The sequence below is a fragment of the Erinaceus europaeus genome, chromosome 20 (assembly GCF_950295315.1).
Source record: "Erinaceus europaeus chromosome 20, mEriEur2.1, whole genome shotgun sequence".
NCBI classification, from domain to species: Eukaryota; Metazoa; Chordata; class Mammalia; order Eulipotyphla; family Erinaceidae; genus Erinaceus; species Erinaceus europaeus.
The window spans coordinates 28,503,165-28,522,808 of record NC_080181.1 but is presented as its reverse complement, the minus strand read 5'-3'; the positions used below and the strand labels follow the sequence as shown (position 1 = coordinate 28,522,808).

Genomic DNA, 19,644 nt, shown 5'->3' with positions numbered 1-19,644 from the left:
TATTTAAAAAAATAAAAAAGCACTAAGACTAGCACAGTGGTTATATATGCCTGAGGCACCAACAGTTCTAGGTTCAAACCCCTGTACTACCAGAAGCCAGTGTTTAGCAGAGCTGTGGTAAAAATGAAAATAAAGAAAAATTAATGAATGAGTTGAGAGAGAGAGAGTGTGTGTGACCAAACACTGCTTGATTGTGTGTAGTGCTTAAGATCATTCTCATAATCTCATGCGTGGAAAGGGTATGTTCTGCCTCTGAGAAATCTCTTGGCCAGAGATCCTTTCACTTAAGTTAAAGCTCCCTTACTGGGGATTTTGAAATAAGAATCCTTGAGATAACATATGCCTTTGAAATAATATACACTTTTTTATTTCCAAAGAAGGATTCCTTTATCAAACTAAATCACCAATTCCCTTGTGTGAAAGGCTAGATGGAAGTGAATCATATAGGATGGGGTAGACGGAGCTAGGTCAGGCCTTATAGGTGAAACTCAGAAATTGGATTTTTGTAGCCTGGGAGGTAGTGCAGTGGGTAAGGTATTGGGCTATCAGGACTCAGGTCCTGAGTTTGACCCCCAGCATCATGTACCAGAGTGATGCTCTGGTTTTTCTCTCCTCATTTTTTCTCTCTTCCCCTTTGTTAGTAAATAGCTAAGCCTTAAAATCATTTAGGGCTTAAAATCATTATTTGTTATGGAGTATTAAGTAGCCATGACTAGTAACTGCCTATAACCCAATCTCTCGTCCCCAGAACAAGAGGCCGAGGAAGGGGACGAGGCAAGAGACGTTTTGGCCCTGGTCGAAGGCCAGGGCGTCCCCCCAAATTTATCCACTTGGAAATAACCAGTGAAAATGGGGAAAAGTGTGATGATGGAACACAGGTACTGGGTGAAGGGGGTAGCTGCTTCTTAGGCACTTGTTTCATGGACTTAACAGAGCCATTATCTGATTTAAATATGAATACTTTTGGGAGTTGGGCTATAGCGCAGCGGGTTAAGTGCATGTGGCACAAAGCCCAAGGACCAGTGTAAGAATCCCGGTTTGAGCCCTGGCTCCCCACCTGCAGGAGAATTGCTTCACAGGCAGTGAAGCAGGTCTGCAGGTGTCTCTCTTTCTCTTCCACTCTCTCTCTTCCTCATCTCTCTCCATTTCTCTCTGTCCTATCTAACAATGACGACAACAACAATAATACAACAAGGGCAACAAAAGGGAATAAATAAATAAATATTAAAAAAAATAAATAGGAATACTTTATAGAGGTTGGTGGCTCTGTTGTGTCAGTGTTTTGTTGCTTGTTAATTAAAGTAAAAATTAGAGAAAACCAGAAAAGAATGTATTTGCAAATGCTGCACCAAATAACTCATCTTTACTTTCTTAAATATTTGAAACAGGCTGGGTGGTGGCACAAACATATTACTGTGTACAAGGACCTGGGTTCAAGGCCCCAGTTCCTAACTGTGGGGAGGAAGGGAAGATTCACAAGTGGCAAAGCAGTGCTGAAGAGCGACATCTCTTTCGTTCCCTCTCCCCTCTCAATTTCTCTCTGTCCTATGAAAAGAAAATTAAAAAAAAAAAAAAAAGATCTGAAAACAGTGGGCCAGCCAAATAGCTCATTTGGCTAGTACACTGCTCTGATGTATATGTGACCTGGCCTACCACTGCATTGAAAGATGCTACAAAGCTGTGGTTTCTTTCTCCCTCTATTTCCCTTCCTGCATCTAGCTGGAAAAAAAAAATAGTAAAGAGAAACCCTGGTAATGATTTTAAAAAATCAGCAACATTATTGGGGGACTCTGTTAAATTAGTTGACACATCTGAAATGATGATATTGTAGAAGCGTCCCATCATGGGATTTTCCTTATGACCCTGATGTTTTAAACAGTAAGCAGCAATTCTGTATCTTACCCATACTCCTTCTAGCACTAATTTCTATCTCAACAGGGAAATAATCTCCGGTTTTTGCCATTTCAGAACTTGCTACATTTTCCCATCAAGGAGCAGTTTGAAGAGGCTGAGCCAGCCCCTATGAATGGGCTGGATCAACCAGGACAGACTGCCCTCCCAATCCCTCAGTTGCCCCAGGAAACGCCATCTTCCATGGAACAAGAGCCAGAAACCCAAACCCTCGACCTGCAGCCCCAGCAAGAGGAGACTGTGCTGCCCGCCCCAAGCACGCTGACAGCTGATGACATGCGCAGAGCCAAACGCATTCGAGTAAGTGGGAAGCTGCTCTCTGCCTTCTGTGTGTTGGCCTTGGTCCCATCAATTGGCATTGGGGGTGCTCTGTTTCCAACCCACTCACCACTCACTCTGACATCTTGCATCCAGCCCCATCAACACACTCAACTTCCCTGTCTTGAAAGGAAATATGTACCTCAGTGCCTTTGTGTCCCATGGCAGGCTGCAGTGGCTGCTCTTAGAGTTGATCAGTTTAGCCATGATACAGAAAGCCTGGCCTTTGGTAGGCCAATGCTCTCTGGAAATGGAGAAATAAGTACATTTCGTTAGAATAGTTCGGTTAAGCCAGGCTCATCCTTGCTTACTCCTCATTCTTCCCAAGTGAATTGTTAGCAATTTGAATTTAATCACCTACAGTTTCCAGTGGGAGACTAACAGATGTCATTCACTGCATTCATGGCAATACAGAGGGACCTGTGTCCACACTGAGATGGCAGCTGCAGAACACACCCCGGGGGACAGCTCACAGTTGAGCTATAGGTTCAGGAGCGACTCACGTGTTGGACCTCCATCTTGAATTCAGGCCATGTGGCTGCAAGGTCTCATGGCTTCTGAGTCAGACAAGCTTCCTCTTCTTTCACAGAGAGCAGTTGAGACTGAGTTAGGAACTTGCCTGCATGTGGAGAACAAAATGGCTTTGTGGGGCAAATGGCTGTGCTCAATTTACATCCAGAAGGCAGCTATTTAAAACCCATGTTTGTTGAAGCACGGCATATAGAGACTTACTGTATTAATACTTTCTGTGTGATTTTTTTTTTCTTTTACCTTAGCTTGATTTTATAGTTTCTAAATGGATGACTGTTTCAGTTTATGTTTCTTTTGGTCTTCTGATTGGCCTTTAGGCTAGAAGGGACCTTGAGAAATAATGTAGTCCATACCTTTAAGAAAAACACACTTCAATGTTTGTAGCCACACAGTAGCACAGAAAGGCTAAGCACTCTGAGGCTAAATTACCTGTATGTACCTTCATCTTGTAAGGGAAACACATTCAAATTTGGCTCCATGTCTATTATTTCAAAAGGATGTAAAACATACATAAATAGAGAGCAGAAAGGCAAAAAAAACCCCAAAACTTATGAGTCAAGGAATCCCACTCACCATTCTACATGACTTCCCAAACTGCATTTCACTGTCTCGCCCAATTGTCTCCTTGGTCCATTCTGATTTTTCACCAAGTCCTGTGAAATCCTCCATGGAGTTAACTTTTTGAAGGCAGAGACTGAAGTCCACATGGAGTATTGTGAACACATAAGCACAGTTGTTGCTATGATTGTACTGGTGTTCTTGAATGAGTTGGGAGCCTGGTTTTCGTGTGAGGTTCCTGTGTCAAATCAAAAACCCTGTGCCGTGCTTTTTGGAGGTCAGTCGTAGTTGAACTACTTTTTTTCTTTTTCCTTCTTACACATTCTAAAAAGTAGGGCTATGTATTTTTCCCCCCATCTTTTCTATCCAGATTGGTAATGACCAACTGAAGGGAAGGCTTCCAATCCAATTGGTAATGTAACTATTTTTCTCTCCTCTAATGCTGCCTGCTCAGCTGGAGCTGCAGGTAGGTTTGTTTCCTGTGTTTCCCATAACAGAATGCTGTTTAAGTGTTTGCCTGATCTGCTGTTCCTCGCAACCTCTATTTACTAAATCCTCGTAGATTTGACAACTTGGTTGCTACAGTCAATGCAGATTAGCTTATGAGTAAACGATTATTCATTTCCACACAGACCAGTGAGTGAACTGTGGGCTGCCATTCTGCATACACAGAATGAAGGGTAGGACTAGATGATCTCCAAGGTCCCTTCAGCTCCAAAATGATTTGAAAGATGTAGGGAGCAGTATTGTATTCTAACTGTTTACTTACCAACATGCTAGGTACACCATAGAATTTTCTCCCCCATCCCCTTTCTTTTATTTTGATAGGACAAAGAAAGCTGAGGAGGAGATAGAATGAGAGCTACACTACATCTCTGTTCCACTATTCATAAAGCTTCCTCCCTGTAAGTGGGGACTGGGGGCTCTAACCTGAGTCATGTGTGCTCAGCTGGCTCATCTAGCCCCCACAGTAGAATTTTGAGTTGAGTCTTGACCTCTAGGAGCTTGTAGCCTCACTAGAGATACACTGCTATCATAAGGTAGCTTACAATAAGGTACTAAAAGTATAGTCTATAATTACTGTAGGCGTGCAGAAGGCCCAAGTAAACTGAATGAGTTAGGAAATAATTTGTAGATGAAGAGAGGCTTTAGCTGGTCCAAAAAGGACAGGAAGAAGGTAAATCATTCAATTTAATTTAAACATTTATTTGTTACGCACAGAGAGAGAATGAATCAGAGCATCACTTTAGACTATGTACTGCCAAAGACCAGACTTGAGACTTTAAGCTTGGGAACTTGCCTGGTTTGCATGCTGCTACTGTGCCACTTCCCAGCCTTGAAGGCGGATTATTTTTTCCCCCTCCAGGCTTATCAACTGGGGCTTGGTGCTGGCACTACAAATCTGCCATTCCTGGTGGCAATTCCCTTCCCTTCCCTTCTCTTCTCTTTTTTTCCCCCAGTCTTATTTTACTAGCTTGGACAGAAAGACATTGAGAGGGGAGTGGGAGGTAGATGGGAAGAGAGACAGAGAGACACCTGCAGCACTTGCTTCACTGCTCATGAAGCTTCCCCCCTTCAGGTGCGGAGTGGGGGCTTGAGCCCAGGCCCTTGCTCATGGTCATGTGTGTGTTCTCAACTGGGTGCACCACCTCCCAGCCTTGAAGGTGGATCATTTTAGAGGAGGGCAGCCCTTGGATCAAGGGTTGTGATCCCAGAACATGCTTGGGAAGGTGAGGATGGTGCACGTGCTACATTAGAGACAGGAGAGTGAGATGTGTTGAGCAGGACTGGTCCACCATCAGCACAGAAAACAGGCCAGAGGAAAGTTGTTTAAGAACAACAAGGGGCCAGGTGGTGGTACACCTGATTGAGTGCATGTGTTATAATGCACAAGGTCCCTGGTCCCCACCTGCAAAGGGAAAGCTTCACGAGTGGTGAAGCAGTGCTGCTGAGGTCTCTCTCTCTCTCTCTATGTCTCCCTTCCTCTCAATTTCTGACTGTCTCTATCCAATAAAGACTAAACAACAACAATCCAGTAAGCATAACTGATTTTCTTTTAATGTCAGGATCAAAATAGTGGACATATTCTTTTCTTTTTTTTAACTTTTTTTTTAATATTGTATTTATTAATTGATGAGAAAGATAGGAAGAGAGAGAGAAAGAACCAGACATCACTCTGATACATGTGCTGCCAGGGCTTGAACTCAGGACCCCACACTTGAGAGTCAAGCGCTTTATCCACTGCACCACCTCCTGGACCACACGTTTTAAAAAATTTTTTATTTATAAAAAAGAAATACTGACTAAACGATAGGATAAGAGGGGTACAACTTCACACAGGACATATTTTTAATCGGTAATTGATATCCCTTTTGCGTTTAATATCAAACTTTGTAAGAGATTTTTATGGTTGCAGCCCAGCAGGAGGCACAGAGGGTGGACCACTGTGCTTACAAGCTTGAGGGTTCTGAATTCGACCCCGGGTAATAAGTATGTTAGAGAGCTCTTGCTCCTCTCTCTAGCTCTCTCCCACTTGCTGTGTTTCTCTCTTTTTAAAAGCAATTTAAAAATGTACAAAGGGGGCCAGGTGGTGGTGCACCGGGTTAAGTGCACACGTTATAGTGTGCAGGGTCCTGGGTTCAAATCCCTGGTCCCCACCTGTAGGGGGAAAGCTTCGCAAGTGGTGAAATAGGTCTGCAGTTGTCTCTCTGTCTCCCTCTCTATCTCCCCCTCCCCCCTCAATTTCTCTTGTCTCTATACAATAATTAATAAAAAGATTTCAAAACAATTAAAAAAATTATATAGAGATAGGTAGATAGAGAGAGAACCCAAGCCTCCTTCCATGCACTGGCGGCTAGGCTTTAACTGGATCACACACACGGCAAAGCAACACACTATCTAAGTGAACTATTTCTCTGGGCTCAATAAAATAAATATTAAGAAACAATATTTTATGGCCTGCAAAGAATGTTTTCTCAGAATTCATTTTCATATGACCCAAATCCTCCGTTCCATTTTGGTTCTTTGAGCTGCTTTTGTACCATATGGTGATGTGCTATTGACTGGCCGCAACTCAGAGATGAGATGATCCATCTGTGTGGCTGCCACCACTTTTCACGTTTTCTTCTGGAAATGTGCACCAGTTAGAGCTTTGTTTGCAAAAGATGCCTTAGAGTAAGATACGGCCCACAAGTGGGTCACAGGGCTGAACATGGCTCAGCACTCATACCCCTAATAATTTGAAGACTGCATTAGGGTCATTAGATCAGAGAAATGCAGTTTAGTTCTTGAGTACTTAGGCAGTGTGCAGGGCTCCATGGAAATGAAAAAAGACGATAAGAATGGGGCTTATCATCAAAGAAAATGGAGCCAGGTGGCTGCTCAGTTTAAATCAAGTGTCTGAGGACACTCATACTAATCAGAACTGACACAAGACTTATTAGCATAATGGACCCAGACCAAACTGAGTTCAAGATATGGCACCCAAGGAGAAATGGAGTCCCTAGTGGGACCAAAATCCACTGTTAAGCATCATGACTGCCTTTGGAGACTTGACTGAGCTGGGAGAAAGGAAATGATTTTTACACATTCTAAATCTCAACTTTCTGAACATCAGGATAGCATTTTTTGTTCTATCTGCACTGTTGCAAGTACTTTTCACTTACAAAATAGTGAAGTTGTTTGTTTTTTTTAACCAGAGCACTGCTCATCTCTGGCTTATGGTGGTACGGCGGGGGGGGGGGGGGGGGGTATTGAACCTGGGATTTAAGAGCCTCAGGCAAGAAAGCCTCTTTGCATAACCATTATGCTATTTCCCCCACCCATGAACATTTTTTTAAATATAAAAATAAATCTGTCTAGGTAGAGTAATAGCTAGGCTGTATAAAGCAGTGAAAGAAGGCTCTGGCTGATTGGGAAAAGGTCAGTCTATTCTTTTTTATTGTTGATGGGGCTTCACTGCTTTGACTTTTTCAGGTCGAAAGACAGAGACAAGCACAGAAGGAGAGAGGGAAAGACATCGCAGCACTGAAGCTTTCCCAGGTGCTTTAGGGGTTAGGCTAGTAACTGGACCACTTACATGGCAAAGCAGGCACCCTTCTAGCTGAGCTGTCTCACTGGCCTCAAACACCAATTGTTAAAAGATTTTTTTCAGAGGGGGCTGGGCAGTTGCAAGCCTGGTAGAGCACACATGTTACCGTGCGGAATGACCCAGGTTCGAATCCCAGTTCCCCACATGCAAGAGGAAGCTTCATGAGCATTGAAGCAGGTCTGTGGTTGTCTCTCTCTTTCCCTTTTTATCTACCCCATCCCTCTTAATTTCTCTCTGATTTATCTGACTTAAAACATAAAAAAAGGAAAAGGGCTGGTCTGTGGCCCACCTGGTTAAGCACACACACTACAGTGTACATGGACCCAGGTTCAAGCTCCTGGCCCCCACCTGCAAGGGGAAAGCTTTACAGTTGTTGAAGCAGGGCTGCAGGTGTCTCTCTTGTTTCTCTCCCTCTCTATTCCCCTCTCCCCCTCTCAATTTTTCTCTGCCTCTACCCAACAGTAAATAAATAAATAAAAATATTTTTAAAACTGGTAAATGGAGCAGTGGGTTTGTAGTGCAGGCACTAAACCCAGTAATAACCCTGATGATAATCAATCAATCTTTGCAGAGCTATGGAAAAAAAATCTTGAAACAATTCTATTTTTTTTCTTATAAAATACATTTCACTAATTCTCAGACTTTTATTGAGCATTCTCAGTGAACTAAGCAGATTTTTTTTCCCTGAGAGGGAAAGGGTATAATGAAGGAGGGAGAGAGAGAGAGAGAGAGAGAGAGACCGACCTGCAGACCTGTAGCACTGCCTTACCGCTCATGAAGCTTCCCCGTGCAGATAGGAATTGGGGTCTGGAACTTGGGCTCTGTGCCTGGAAACGTGTGTTCTACCAGGTGTACCACCACCCAGCCCCATTCAGCAGATTAAGGGATTAGCTACAGAGAAGAATAAAAGGTGGAGCCCTGAAATAGCTCCAGTCACTTGGGGAAGAAAACAGAATCATTAAACTCATGGTAAACGAGTTTAAAAAGGGCTCTACTGGGCCCTTTAGTGTAAGTCATACATTAAGTTTTCCTTTGCATATTAGCCATATTCAAAAATTTCACTAAATAAAATATAGTTATTTTTTGCTTTCTCACTTAGCATTAAGTTTATTTAGAAGTTGTTGCTCATAAGTTGAAGTCAGGGGTTTAAACATTATTCACTCTTTTTTTTTTTTTCATTGCACAAATAGTGCATTAAGATCCATTAACCTGGGAGTTGGGCGGTAGCACAGCGGGATAAGCACAGGTGGTGCAAAGCACAAGGACCGGCTTAAGGATCCCGGTTCCCCACCTGCAGGGGGAGTCACTTCACAAGCAGTGAAGCAGGTCTGCAGGTGTCTGTCTTTCTCTCCCCCTCTCTGTCTTCTCCTCCTCTCTCCATTTCTCTCTGTCCTATCCAACAACGACGACATCAATAATAACAATAAGAACTACAACAATAAAACAACAAGGGCAACAAGAAGGAATAAATATTTTTTTAAAAAAACCCTTCAATTACTCTCTCTTATAGTTAGATAAACATAGGTATTCATGAATATATATATATATATATATATTTTTTTTTTTTAATTTTGTTTTGAGGGATTTCCCCCTCATGCCTATCTACATCCAGGTGTTTTGAGGAACTCGTGAACCAGTCTTCAGTATAGCATAACTAAATCACTGTTTGTGTGTTCTTTGTGTGAAGGGTGATCTGCTCTCATTTAAAACATTAATTGTTTTTCCAATAGTGGTAATGAGTTTGCACTGTGTTCACATTCTCTCACTCGGATTCCCTTTTAACAATTGCATGAATTTCAAGCTAAGCATTAGAAAAAAAAAACATCAAATTGACTGATCTAACTGGGGAACACAGCACTAAATATATCTTTGTCAGCATGGCATTCTAACCAATGGAACTAACTACTGAATTCAGAGTTTGTCCTTCATGTGTTCTAAGTAGGAACCTGTACAACACAGAAATAAATATTTTCTTATCTTTGGTCAGAAGTGAACAATATGGCTACATAAATCCATATCCTTAATTTTTAAAGTAAATTGAAGTTGAATTCAAATACCTTTCAATTCACCCTTTATGTAAGTGCTTTTTAGAATATTTCCAGAGTAACTGTCACATTACGTAATTAATTGCAGGACATGTTCATCACCTTACAAAGAAATCCTATCCTACTTCCTCCTTTTCCTAGGTCCTGTAAAACACTGCTCTCTGGTTCTTTTGGCTCCCTCTTTTTTTTATTTACAAAAATTCAAACTGAGCTTCAGTATTTTTTGACTTGAGGGCAGGAGTAGATAGCATAATGGTTTTCAAAGAGACTCTTATGCCTGAGGCTCCAAAGTTCCAGGTTCAGTCCCCTGCACCACCATAAGCCAGAGCTGAACAGTGTTCTGGTAAAATAAAGAAAGAAAAATGTTTTTTTTTTTAAACTTTAGAATTTCAACATAGAACATTTACCTGACTTGCTCCAACTTCACTTATGCACACATCACTTTTCCCAACTCATTTCCTCTCCCTTCAATTTTTGTTTAAAAGTACTTTGGGATTAGTTTTTTTGATACATTTCTGTTGGGACTACAGAATGCCTTTCCAGCATTAACATACACACACACACACACACATACACCTAAAGCTAAATTCAAAAAGAGTTGATCTTTTCAAAATAAATTTCTCTAGGGACAGCTTTATTTTTAATGTCTTTACCAGAAAAAAACAACAAAAAACACTTCTTTCAACTGTGTGTCCTTAATTTTAATTTCTCTAGAAAGTCTGTGATTACAGAGATCCTGCTTTCTCTGTGAACTCGCAAGCCACCTGTACACTTTATTTCCTCCCTAAACAGTCATATTTGTGTATGTCTTTCAGAATGCAGCTCTTCAGCACCTGTTTATTCGGAAGTCCTTCCGGCCTTTTAAATGCCTGCAGTGTGGGAAGGCTTTCCGGGAAAAGGACAAACTGGACCAACACCTGCGCTTTCATGGGCGGGAGGGGACCTGCCCATTGACCTGTGATCTCTGTAACAAGGGCTTCATCAGCAGTGCGTCCTTGGAGAACCACATGAAGCTCCACTCCGACCAGAAGACTTATTCTTGCATTTTTTGCCCCGAATCCTTTGACCGCCTTGATTTGTTGAAAGATCATGTGGCCATTCATATCAATGATGGCTACTTTACCTGCCCAACTTGTAAGAAACGGTTCCCAGATTTTATCCAGGTGAGTGTCTACGACTGAGATCCCTGGAGACTTCTGGCGACTTCTGGCGTTTGGCCCAAGAAACTTCGATTTTGGGGGACAATCAAGATTTCTTATCTACCAGCATTTTCAACTCTTCTTTGCAACAGCTTTCCTATTCACAGTGATATTTCTTTTCTTTCTTTTTTTAAAATAAAGATTTATTTACTTTAAATTTTTTTTTTTTTTTTTTTTTTTTAGAGACAGAAAAGGAGAGAGTGAAAAAGTGAGAGAGAGGGAGGGAGAGGCCACAGCACTGAAGCTTCTTTTAATGCAACGGAGGCCAGTCTCAAACCTGGGTCACTCAGATGGCAAAGCAGCACACTAAGTGAACTATTTCACTGGCCCTCTTCTATTGTTTTAAATCCAGTGGCAGGGAATGAACCAAGGCCTTGTACCTGTGTACTATAACACTGAGTGACCTCCCTGGCACAAATTTTAATTCCATATCATTAGAAAAGAGGTGGGGGGAGAAAGAGGAAAAAAAGAGATACCAGTGCCCTCCTCTGCTTACTGTTCATGGAATTCCATAGGTGCCATCCTCGGTGCTCCCATGTGGAACCAAGTAAAACGTGTGTCCCAGCTGCTGAGCCATTTCCCAGCCCCCCCCCCCCGAACAACATTTCTTCCATCATATTGTTTATTTTTAGTGTCAGGAATCAAACCCAGGACCTCACACAAGTGAGATGCTTTACCACCACTAAGGTACACTGCCACATTTCAATTAAACTGCTTTTGATAAACAAAAGATTATTTGACTCTTGTCCAAATCAGACAGTAACATGTAAAAACATTTAAGTTCTGTTACATGTCTAACAGGGGAAATGACTTATCTGATAGAGCATTGGACTTGCTTACCTGAAGTTCCTTGTTTGATATGGGACTGTATGTAAAAATAGTACCTGTCTCTGTCTCTTTCCCTCCTCTACCTCTCTCTCTCTCTCTCTCTCTCACATATATTTCTGTTTCATGTGTAATAACATACATATTTTAAAAGTTGTATTCCATGTAATAAACAGCTAGATCTGGTTATAAAATAGAAACCATTATTTAAAAAAGATTTGATTTCTAAACTGAAGTAAGAGGGGTAGGGGGAGAGATAGAAAGAACACCAGACCAGCACTCTGGCACATGGAATGCTCCTGGTCTATCTCGAGATCTCATGCATTCAAGATCAGTTCTATGCTCATTGTGACATCTCTTGGGCCTGCAATATAAAAACATCCAATTCTTGCTATCTTTACTGTTGACAAATATAGAGAACCTGTAGCAGACAGAACTCCTCTATTTTCTGGTTTGACACTTTTCCTCTTTGCTACTGTGGTCTCCTCTCTTGCTTTAATTTACTAAGGCTATATGTTTACCAAGGTAAAGAAGCAAAGAGAAAGTTGGAGGATATCACAATTTTGTATCAAGCACTGACTGAGCCAGTCTTATACTGTGTCTAATCAAGTGGGTGAGGCTAGATTCCAGATGAATCATGATTTCATTTGGACTTCAAGTTGAAAATCTTGTTACATCCTAGTCAATGAGTAACTAAACCGAAGTACCTGGTAATAGCTCTCTCTTTTGTCATCACCAAAGCAAAAGGAGACTAGGAGGATTTACATAGTTCTGCTGGTGTCAGGAGTCTTGGCAATTCTCTCATTTTGCTCAAAGAGCAAAAAAGACAGACGACCTTAACGACAAAAGAGATTCTGAAAATAAAATGTTATAGGAATAGTTGGATGTGATTTCACTACTTAGCTTCCATCCACAACTTTACTTTTTTTTTTTTTTTTTTGGCTAAGAAACCATATTTAGGGGTGATAAGCATAATGGTTATGCTAAGAGACTCTCATGCCTGAGGCTCCAAAATCCCCTATACCACTATAAGCCAGAAGTGAGCATTGCTGGGTGGGTGGAGTGTGGGAGGAAGCCATATATTTTTGGTGAAGTTATCTAAAAACATCACAACTAAGGGTAAATAATGCTGGTATTATGGTCTCATAATGGTGGTCAGTTGATGGATTTAATTCTTCAGTCATTGTTTTTATAGAAAGATGTGAAAAGAGTGGGGGCTAGGAGATAGCTCACTGAGTAGAGCACTCACTTTCCCATATATGAAGACTCAGGTTCAGGCCCCCGGCTTCCACCTGGAAACACCAAAGTGGAAGCTTCACCAGTGGTGGAACTCTGTCTCTCTCTGTGTCTCCCTCTCTGTCTCTCACTCTCCATCTACAATGAAGAAAAAAGACAGAAAAGTTCTCCTTGAGTGTTGAAATCATGCAAGCCCTCACAGAAAGAAATAATAAAAAAAGACATAAAAAAAAAACCCAAATACTAAATGGACTGACTTTATTTCATATATATGTGAGAGCTTATGCAAACAGGCTCTCTTGCCTGAGGCTCTGAGGTCCCAGGTTCAATCCCCTATACCAGCCACCATAGACCAGAACCAAGAGGTGCTCTGGTAATAAATAAATATATATATATGGGAGATTTAGTTTTTGCCTTGCTATAGGTAATTTTTAAAAAATTTTTAATCAAGATTTATTTAGATCAATTCAAAGGAACTATGCTCTTAATGTTAAAAAATGAATTCCATGCTCCATGTAATCAGGGTTTTCTTTCTCCTTAAGTCATAGATGAGGTTAAGATTTCTAAGACTGTGTGTGTCTGTGTGTGTCTGTGTGTGTCTGTGTGTGTGTTTTCACTCATCTCACAAAGGAATGGTGAAAATCCATGCTAATGTGTTTGGCTCCCTCTAGTGTTGATAAGCTGCCTCTCATTTTATGGTTGGGGGTGGGGAGTGTGTGTGTCTGTCCCATGGTGTGTATGTATTGCTGGGGCGTGTGTGTGTGTGTGTGTGTGTGTGTGTGTGTGTGACGTGTTGTATATGTATTGCTGGGGCTTCCCTGCTCTGTACCAACTTTTTCAGATACAAAGACAGAGACAGAGAGGGAAAGACACCACAGCATCTAAGCTTTCCCCAGTGTGATGGGGGCCAGGCTGGAGCCTGGGCTACAGGCAAGAATCCTTTAACTCCTTTGTCTTCATTTTCAGGTGAAGAAGCACGTGCGAAGCTTCCACTCAGAAAAGATATACCAGTGCACAGAGTGTGACAAGGCCTTCTGTCGTCCTGACAAGTTGCGACTCCACATGCTTCGGCATTCAGACCGAAAAGACTTCCTGTGTTCCACATGTGGAAAGCAGTTTAAGGTCTGTGCCCAGTGAATGAATGCCTGCCCAACGTTGTTCTTAAGCCACAGGAATGGTGTCAGGCTCAGGATAAAACCAAATGCCTGCTCATTTTATTGGTTTGTCCCCCATTTACAAATAATTGAATTTGAGATACATTTTGTGTCTTGTGCTCGATTTGGTTACAGTGATAAAAATATCAAGGAAAGAATTCAGAGCATAATTTCCCTCAAATAATTTATCCAAATCCTCAAGCAGTAATAATGCACTTCTTAAAAAGAATCCAAATGTATAATGAGCCAAGCTAAATAGCTATTGAGGGATTTCTGCATTTACTTGCCCTTTTACTTATTCACTTGAGTTTTTTTTTTCCTCGAGAATTTATTAAGTAGAAGAATCTGATAACTAAACCCTGAAGACCAGAGGCCTGTCATGTAATAGGTGGAACATCTGTTGTGTAGAGAAAGGATTTAGATTATGACAGGGAATGTTAATAGCTTTGAGGATTAAAATAATAAATATTAAGTACCGGTAACCTGACAGAATTATGAAGGAGCAAAGGAAAAACCCGTGGGAGACTGAGATGAGCAAATGAATATGAATACGGTAAAATGCGCTTCACTAACATGATCAGCTGGCTCTGCACAGATGTCACCGAGAGACCGCTGTACTGAGTGATGGTAGGCCATGCTGTCATGGAAACTGGAAATTAAGTGGAAGTGAAGTCAGGAGGAGAAAATAAATCTTTTTTTTTTTTCTTTCCCTTACCATTACTGGGGCTTTACTGCTCCAGGCTTACTGTTTCCAATAGAAAAAGATACAGAAACAAAGTCACCATAGCACCTCAGCTTCCTGGGTACGATGCGGGCTGGGCTGGAACATGGGGTGTATGTTTGATAAAGCAGGTGAGCTATTTTACTGGTCTGGGAAAATGAATTTTGAAAGGATGTTCTTTTTTTTTTTTCTTTTTCTTTTTTAATTTATTTCTTTATTGGGGAATTAATGTTTTACATTCAACAGTAAATGCAATAGTTTGTACATGCATAACATTCCCCAGTTTCCCATTTAACAGTACAACCCCCACTATGTCATTTATCATCCTTCATGGACCTGTATTCTCCCCACCCACCCACCCCAGAGTCTTTTACTTGGGTGCAATACGCCAATTCCATTTCAGGTTCTACTTGTGTTTTCATTTCTGATCTTGTTTTTCAACTTCTTCCTGAGAGTGAGATCATCCTGAAAGGATGTTCTTAGATAGACTCTGAAGACGTTAAAGAGAAATAGAAAGTAATTTTTAAAAATTTAAAAAATATTTCTTTCTTAGAGAGGGAGAGAGTACAGAGAGAGAGAAGAGAGACCAGAGTACTACTCAACTCATGCATATGATGGTGGCAAGAATCGAATGTGGAACCTCTGGGGTCTCAGGCACACAAGTCTGTTGTGCTATCTCCATGGCCCTCAAAGCTTATGTTTTCTTTTCAGATGGTTTTTGGTAAATTCTGGGTACTGTTAGCTTGTTTTTTTTTTTTATTTTTAATTTTAATCCCTTCAATAAAAAGTTGTCACAAAGACAGTTACTTCAGAATTTTTCTCACTGTGGAATATAAATAACCAAAGCATGGGAATGGGTAGGGGTAGATAGCATAATGGTTATGCAAACAGACTTTCATTCCTGAGGTCCCAGAGGTCCCAAGCTTGCACTGGAAGAAAGAAAGAGAAGAGGAAAAAAAGGAAGATAGGAAGAGAGAGCAAAAGAAAGAAAGGGAAAGAGAAAGGGCAAGAGAGAGAAAGAATGGGGAAGAAAAGAGAAAAAGAACTGTTAGACTCAGGGCTAAATATTATGGTCACCGGGCAGGAGGGGAGGTACTGGGGTTTCACTTTGTTATGTTGGGAATGGCACAAGAACTTTGGTGATGGGTATGGTGAGGTGTCTACGCAGGCGTAGATGTGCAGCGTTGTGCAAATGCCTGAAGTTTAGGCAGTATTGTGAACCAATGACAAATCAGTATAGTGTTACTAAAAAAAAAAAAAAAAACTTTTTCTCTCTCTCCTCTCCCCATTATCTTGCCTTTTGAAATATTTCTCTGAATAGCGGAAAGACAAGCTGCGGGAACACATGCAAAGGATGCACAATCCTGAGAGGGAGGCCAAGAAAGCGGACCGCATCAGCCGCTCCAAGACGTTCAAGCCACGCATCACGTCCTCTGACTATGACAGCTTCACGTTCAAGTGCCGCCTGTGCATGATGGGCTTCCGGAGGCGAGGCATGCTGGTCAGTGCCAGATACTGGGTCCTGTGGCGGCTGCTGTCGCTGAACATGGCAACAGCTTGAGTAAAACCAGATACAAGGGTCAGGGGTAGATAGCACAATGGTTATGCAAAGAGACTCTCATGTCTGAGGCTCCCAAGTCCCAGGTTCAATACCTTGCACCGCCATAAGCCAGAGCTGAACAGTGCTCTGGTAAAACAAAACAAAACAAAACAAAAAAACCAGACACAAATAATTCCCAGCTGGAGAACCTCTCTTTTCTGATTCCCATATGCCACACACCCCTTGGCCTGTTTATTTCTGGTCATCTCTTAGGAGAGGAACCTTTCTATCACTTTTCACCAATAGTTTGCCTTTTTCTCTTTTCAGCCTCTGCTTAAGCCATAGTTTATTTTGCTCTTCTTTCCTGATCCTGGGTAGCCTTTCTGGTGAGGTCTTTGCCTTCACTCTGATTGCTCTCTTGCATGCCTCTCTTTCCAGATATGAAACAGCAGGCAAAGGAAACGTTCCAGCAACCCATCAGGCCATGGGAACCCGGGTTAGCTGAAATCTCAAGATAGCCAGTTCACTGTTCTCAATTCATTTTGACTTTATTAGAGTCCCCTCCCCCCCCCGAATATATTTCTTCTAGGAACTCTAAAATCATGGAATAGGAGCCAAGTGGTGGTGCACCTGGTGGAGTGTACATATTACCATGAGCAAGGAACCAGGGTCAAGTCCCTGGTCCACGCCTGCAAGGGGGAAGCTTCAGGAGCAGTGAGACAGTGCTACAGGTCCATCTCTCTCCATCTCTCTCCATCTCTCTCTGTCTTTATCTCCCTCTTCCCTCTCAATTTCTCTCTGTTCTATAAAATAAAAGGAAAAATAAAGGAGAAAAATGGCCACTAGGAGCAGAAGATTCATTGTGCAGACACTGAGCCCCAGTGATAACCCTGGTGGCAATAAGAAAAGGAAAAAAAAAAAAAGAAAGAAAGAAAAAAATCAGTCTTCTGGCATTTTCATAAAATTAAATCAATAAAACCTTAAAATAAAGTCATAGAGCACTTTAAAGCCGAGAGGCAGGCTGAGTGGTGTATATACCTGGTAGAGCACATGTTACCACGCACAAGAACCTCAGTTCAAGCCCCTGGTCCCCATCTTAAGTGGAGAGGCTTCACGAGTGATAAGGCAGTTCTGCAGGTGTCTCTCTCCCTCTGTTTTTCCCCTTCTTTCACTTTCTGTCTGTCTCTATGCAATAAGTAAAATATATATATACTGAAAAATAGAGTTGAGGACCTTGGTGTGCATCTTCTTTATGAAGCCTGCTTTGGTAAGTTAGGGTATCAGGAAAATTCAGCAATGAAATTCACACCAGCAGGAGTCTGGCTTTGGCGCAGCGGGTTAAGCGCATGTGGTGCAAAGTGCAAGGACTGGCTTAAGGATTTCGGTTCGAGCCCCCAGCTCCCCACCTCAGGAGAGTCGCTTCACAGGGGGTCTGAGGTGTCTGTCTTTCTCTCCCCGTCTCTGTCTTCCCCTCCTCTCCATTTCTCTCTGTCCTGCCCAACAACAACATCAATAATCACAACAATGCTAGACAACAAGGGCAACAAAGGGGAAAATAAATAAAATAAATATATATAAAAAAGCTTATTTATAAAAAAAAAAAAAGCAATTCACACCAGCGTAATTTTTTTCTTTGCTCAACAACAGTGTTTTGCCATCAAACGCTGTTAGTGGGAGAGCTCCTTCTAACACAGGGCCTGTTACTGCTTTGGCATCAGATAAGCCTCATCATACTAGTTCTGGCCAAATGCTTTATTGTTTGGAGGTTATTACTTCACTGTCAGGAATACCAGAGGTACTCATTTAGCTTCTGCTTACAAGGCGATCTCTTTCTCTCTCTTTAGGTAAATCACTTGTCAAAGAGACATCCAGACATGAAGATAGAAGAGGTGCCTGAGTTAACCCTCCCCATCATAAAGCCCAACCGTGATTACTTCTGCCAGTACTGTGATAAGGTAAAGGCGTCTCCACCATACTACCATGTCTCCGCAGAAGCCCTGCTTAGAGCCAGTGTGTTGGGGGGTATAAATAAATCCTAGGATCTTCAGCTACGCTTAGCAGATCTCCCAGTAGATTTCTCTCACAGGAGAGGACTACACAGCTTCATTTTAAGCCAGTTTTTTTTTTCATAAGAATTAATTTTATTTTTCTTATTGTACCTTCTCTATGATTTTTGTGACAAGAGACTTATTACAATAGCTTAGTTTGTGAATTCATTTTTAATTACCAAGCTCTAGAATGAGAGTATTTATATTTAAGAGAAACTATTTTTTTAAGATTCATTTATTAAAAAAAATAATTAATTTTATTATATTATTACATTTTAGCAGAGCACTGCTCTCTGGCTTATGATGATGTGGGGGATCGAATCTGGGACTTTGGAGTCACAGTCAGACAAGTCTCTTTGCAAAACCATTATGCTATCTCCCGTACCCTTCAGATTTATTTACTTTTGGACCTGGGTGTTAGCGTACCTGGTTCAAGCTCCTGGTCCTCGCCTGCAGGGGGAAGCTTCATGAGTGGTGAAACAGTACTGCAGGTCTCTGTCTCTCTCCCCCTCTCTCCCTCTCAATTGCTCTGTCTCTATCCAAAATGAATAATTAAAGAAATATTCACTTCCTTAGTGGACCTGGGAGAGAGCATAATGGTCGTGCACCTGAATTTCATGCCTGAGGCCTCATGACACTATCAAAAGTCAGAGCTGAGCAGTGCTCTGGCCTTTCTCTTGGTATCTTTCTGTCATCAAAACTTAATAGCTAAACTATTTTTTTAAAAAATGTATTTATTAGTATGAGGGAGAGAAGGGCCAGAGCATCACTGCCATGTGCTATACTGGGCACTGAACTTGGGACCTCAAGACCTCATGCCCCCTTGTCCAATGCTTTACCCACTGTGCCATCTCCCAGTTTGCAAATGTAAAATACCTGGCAGATTTTGGATTTCTAGAAGAATGAGTAGGAAACAGAAATTTTGTGGTAGATTACATTGTTTTATGATTCTATCCTCTTGTGTGTGTGTGTGTGTGTGTGTGTACAGCTTTAAAAGAGATGTAGAATATTCATGTTTGGTTTCACTGTAAAGTTGTTCCCTTACACAATGCAACTGTGTCAGCTTAAAAATAAGGAGTATTGTGGCCTAGGAGGTGGCTTAGCGACTAGAAGCGGTACTTGAGTCTGCACACCTGAGGCCTGGTGTTGGATGTGCTGGGTTGGGGCTCTTCCTGCTCTCTTGCTCTCTTGCATAGAATAAACACATTTTATACAAGTGAGAAACCTTTTTTAAATGCATAGACTGACAACAGTTAGTACTTGCTATCAGATTTGCCATTCTGGAGGGTTCCTTACTATTTAGTAGTCAAATGCATACGAGATTGTTGTATGCTTTACATTGGGTTCTAGTTCTCCCCCGCCAAGAGAATTGGATCAGTCCAATTAGTTTTCGCGGGCCCGCTTGGCCCCGCCCCTAGGAACCCCGAGAGAGGGTTCCAAAGTGGGAGAGTGTCAGAGTTCCAGAGTT

The 19,644-nt window shown here is 41.6% G+C and overlaps 1 protein-coding gene across 1 annotated transcript in view; it reads left to right on the top strand.

Annotated features, from left to right (window-relative positions):
- Positions 1-19,644, top strand: part of PRDM10 (PR/SET domain 10) — a 100,875-nt gene that overhangs the window by 61,580 nt on the left and 19,651 nt on the right. The window contains exons 10-15 of the mRNA XM_060179885.1: positions 749-878; positions 1,969-2,211; positions 10,269-10,616; positions 13,680-13,835; positions 15,910-16,089; positions 17,973-18,083. Coding sequence (XP_060035868.1) covers positions 749-878; positions 1,969-2,211; positions 10,269-10,616; positions 13,680-13,835; positions 15,910-16,089; positions 17,973-18,083 — 1,168 coding nt within the window. The remainder of the gene's footprint in view (positions 1-748; positions 879-1,968; positions 2,212-10,268; positions 10,617-13,679; positions 13,836-15,909; positions 16,090-17,972; positions 18,084-19,644) is intronic.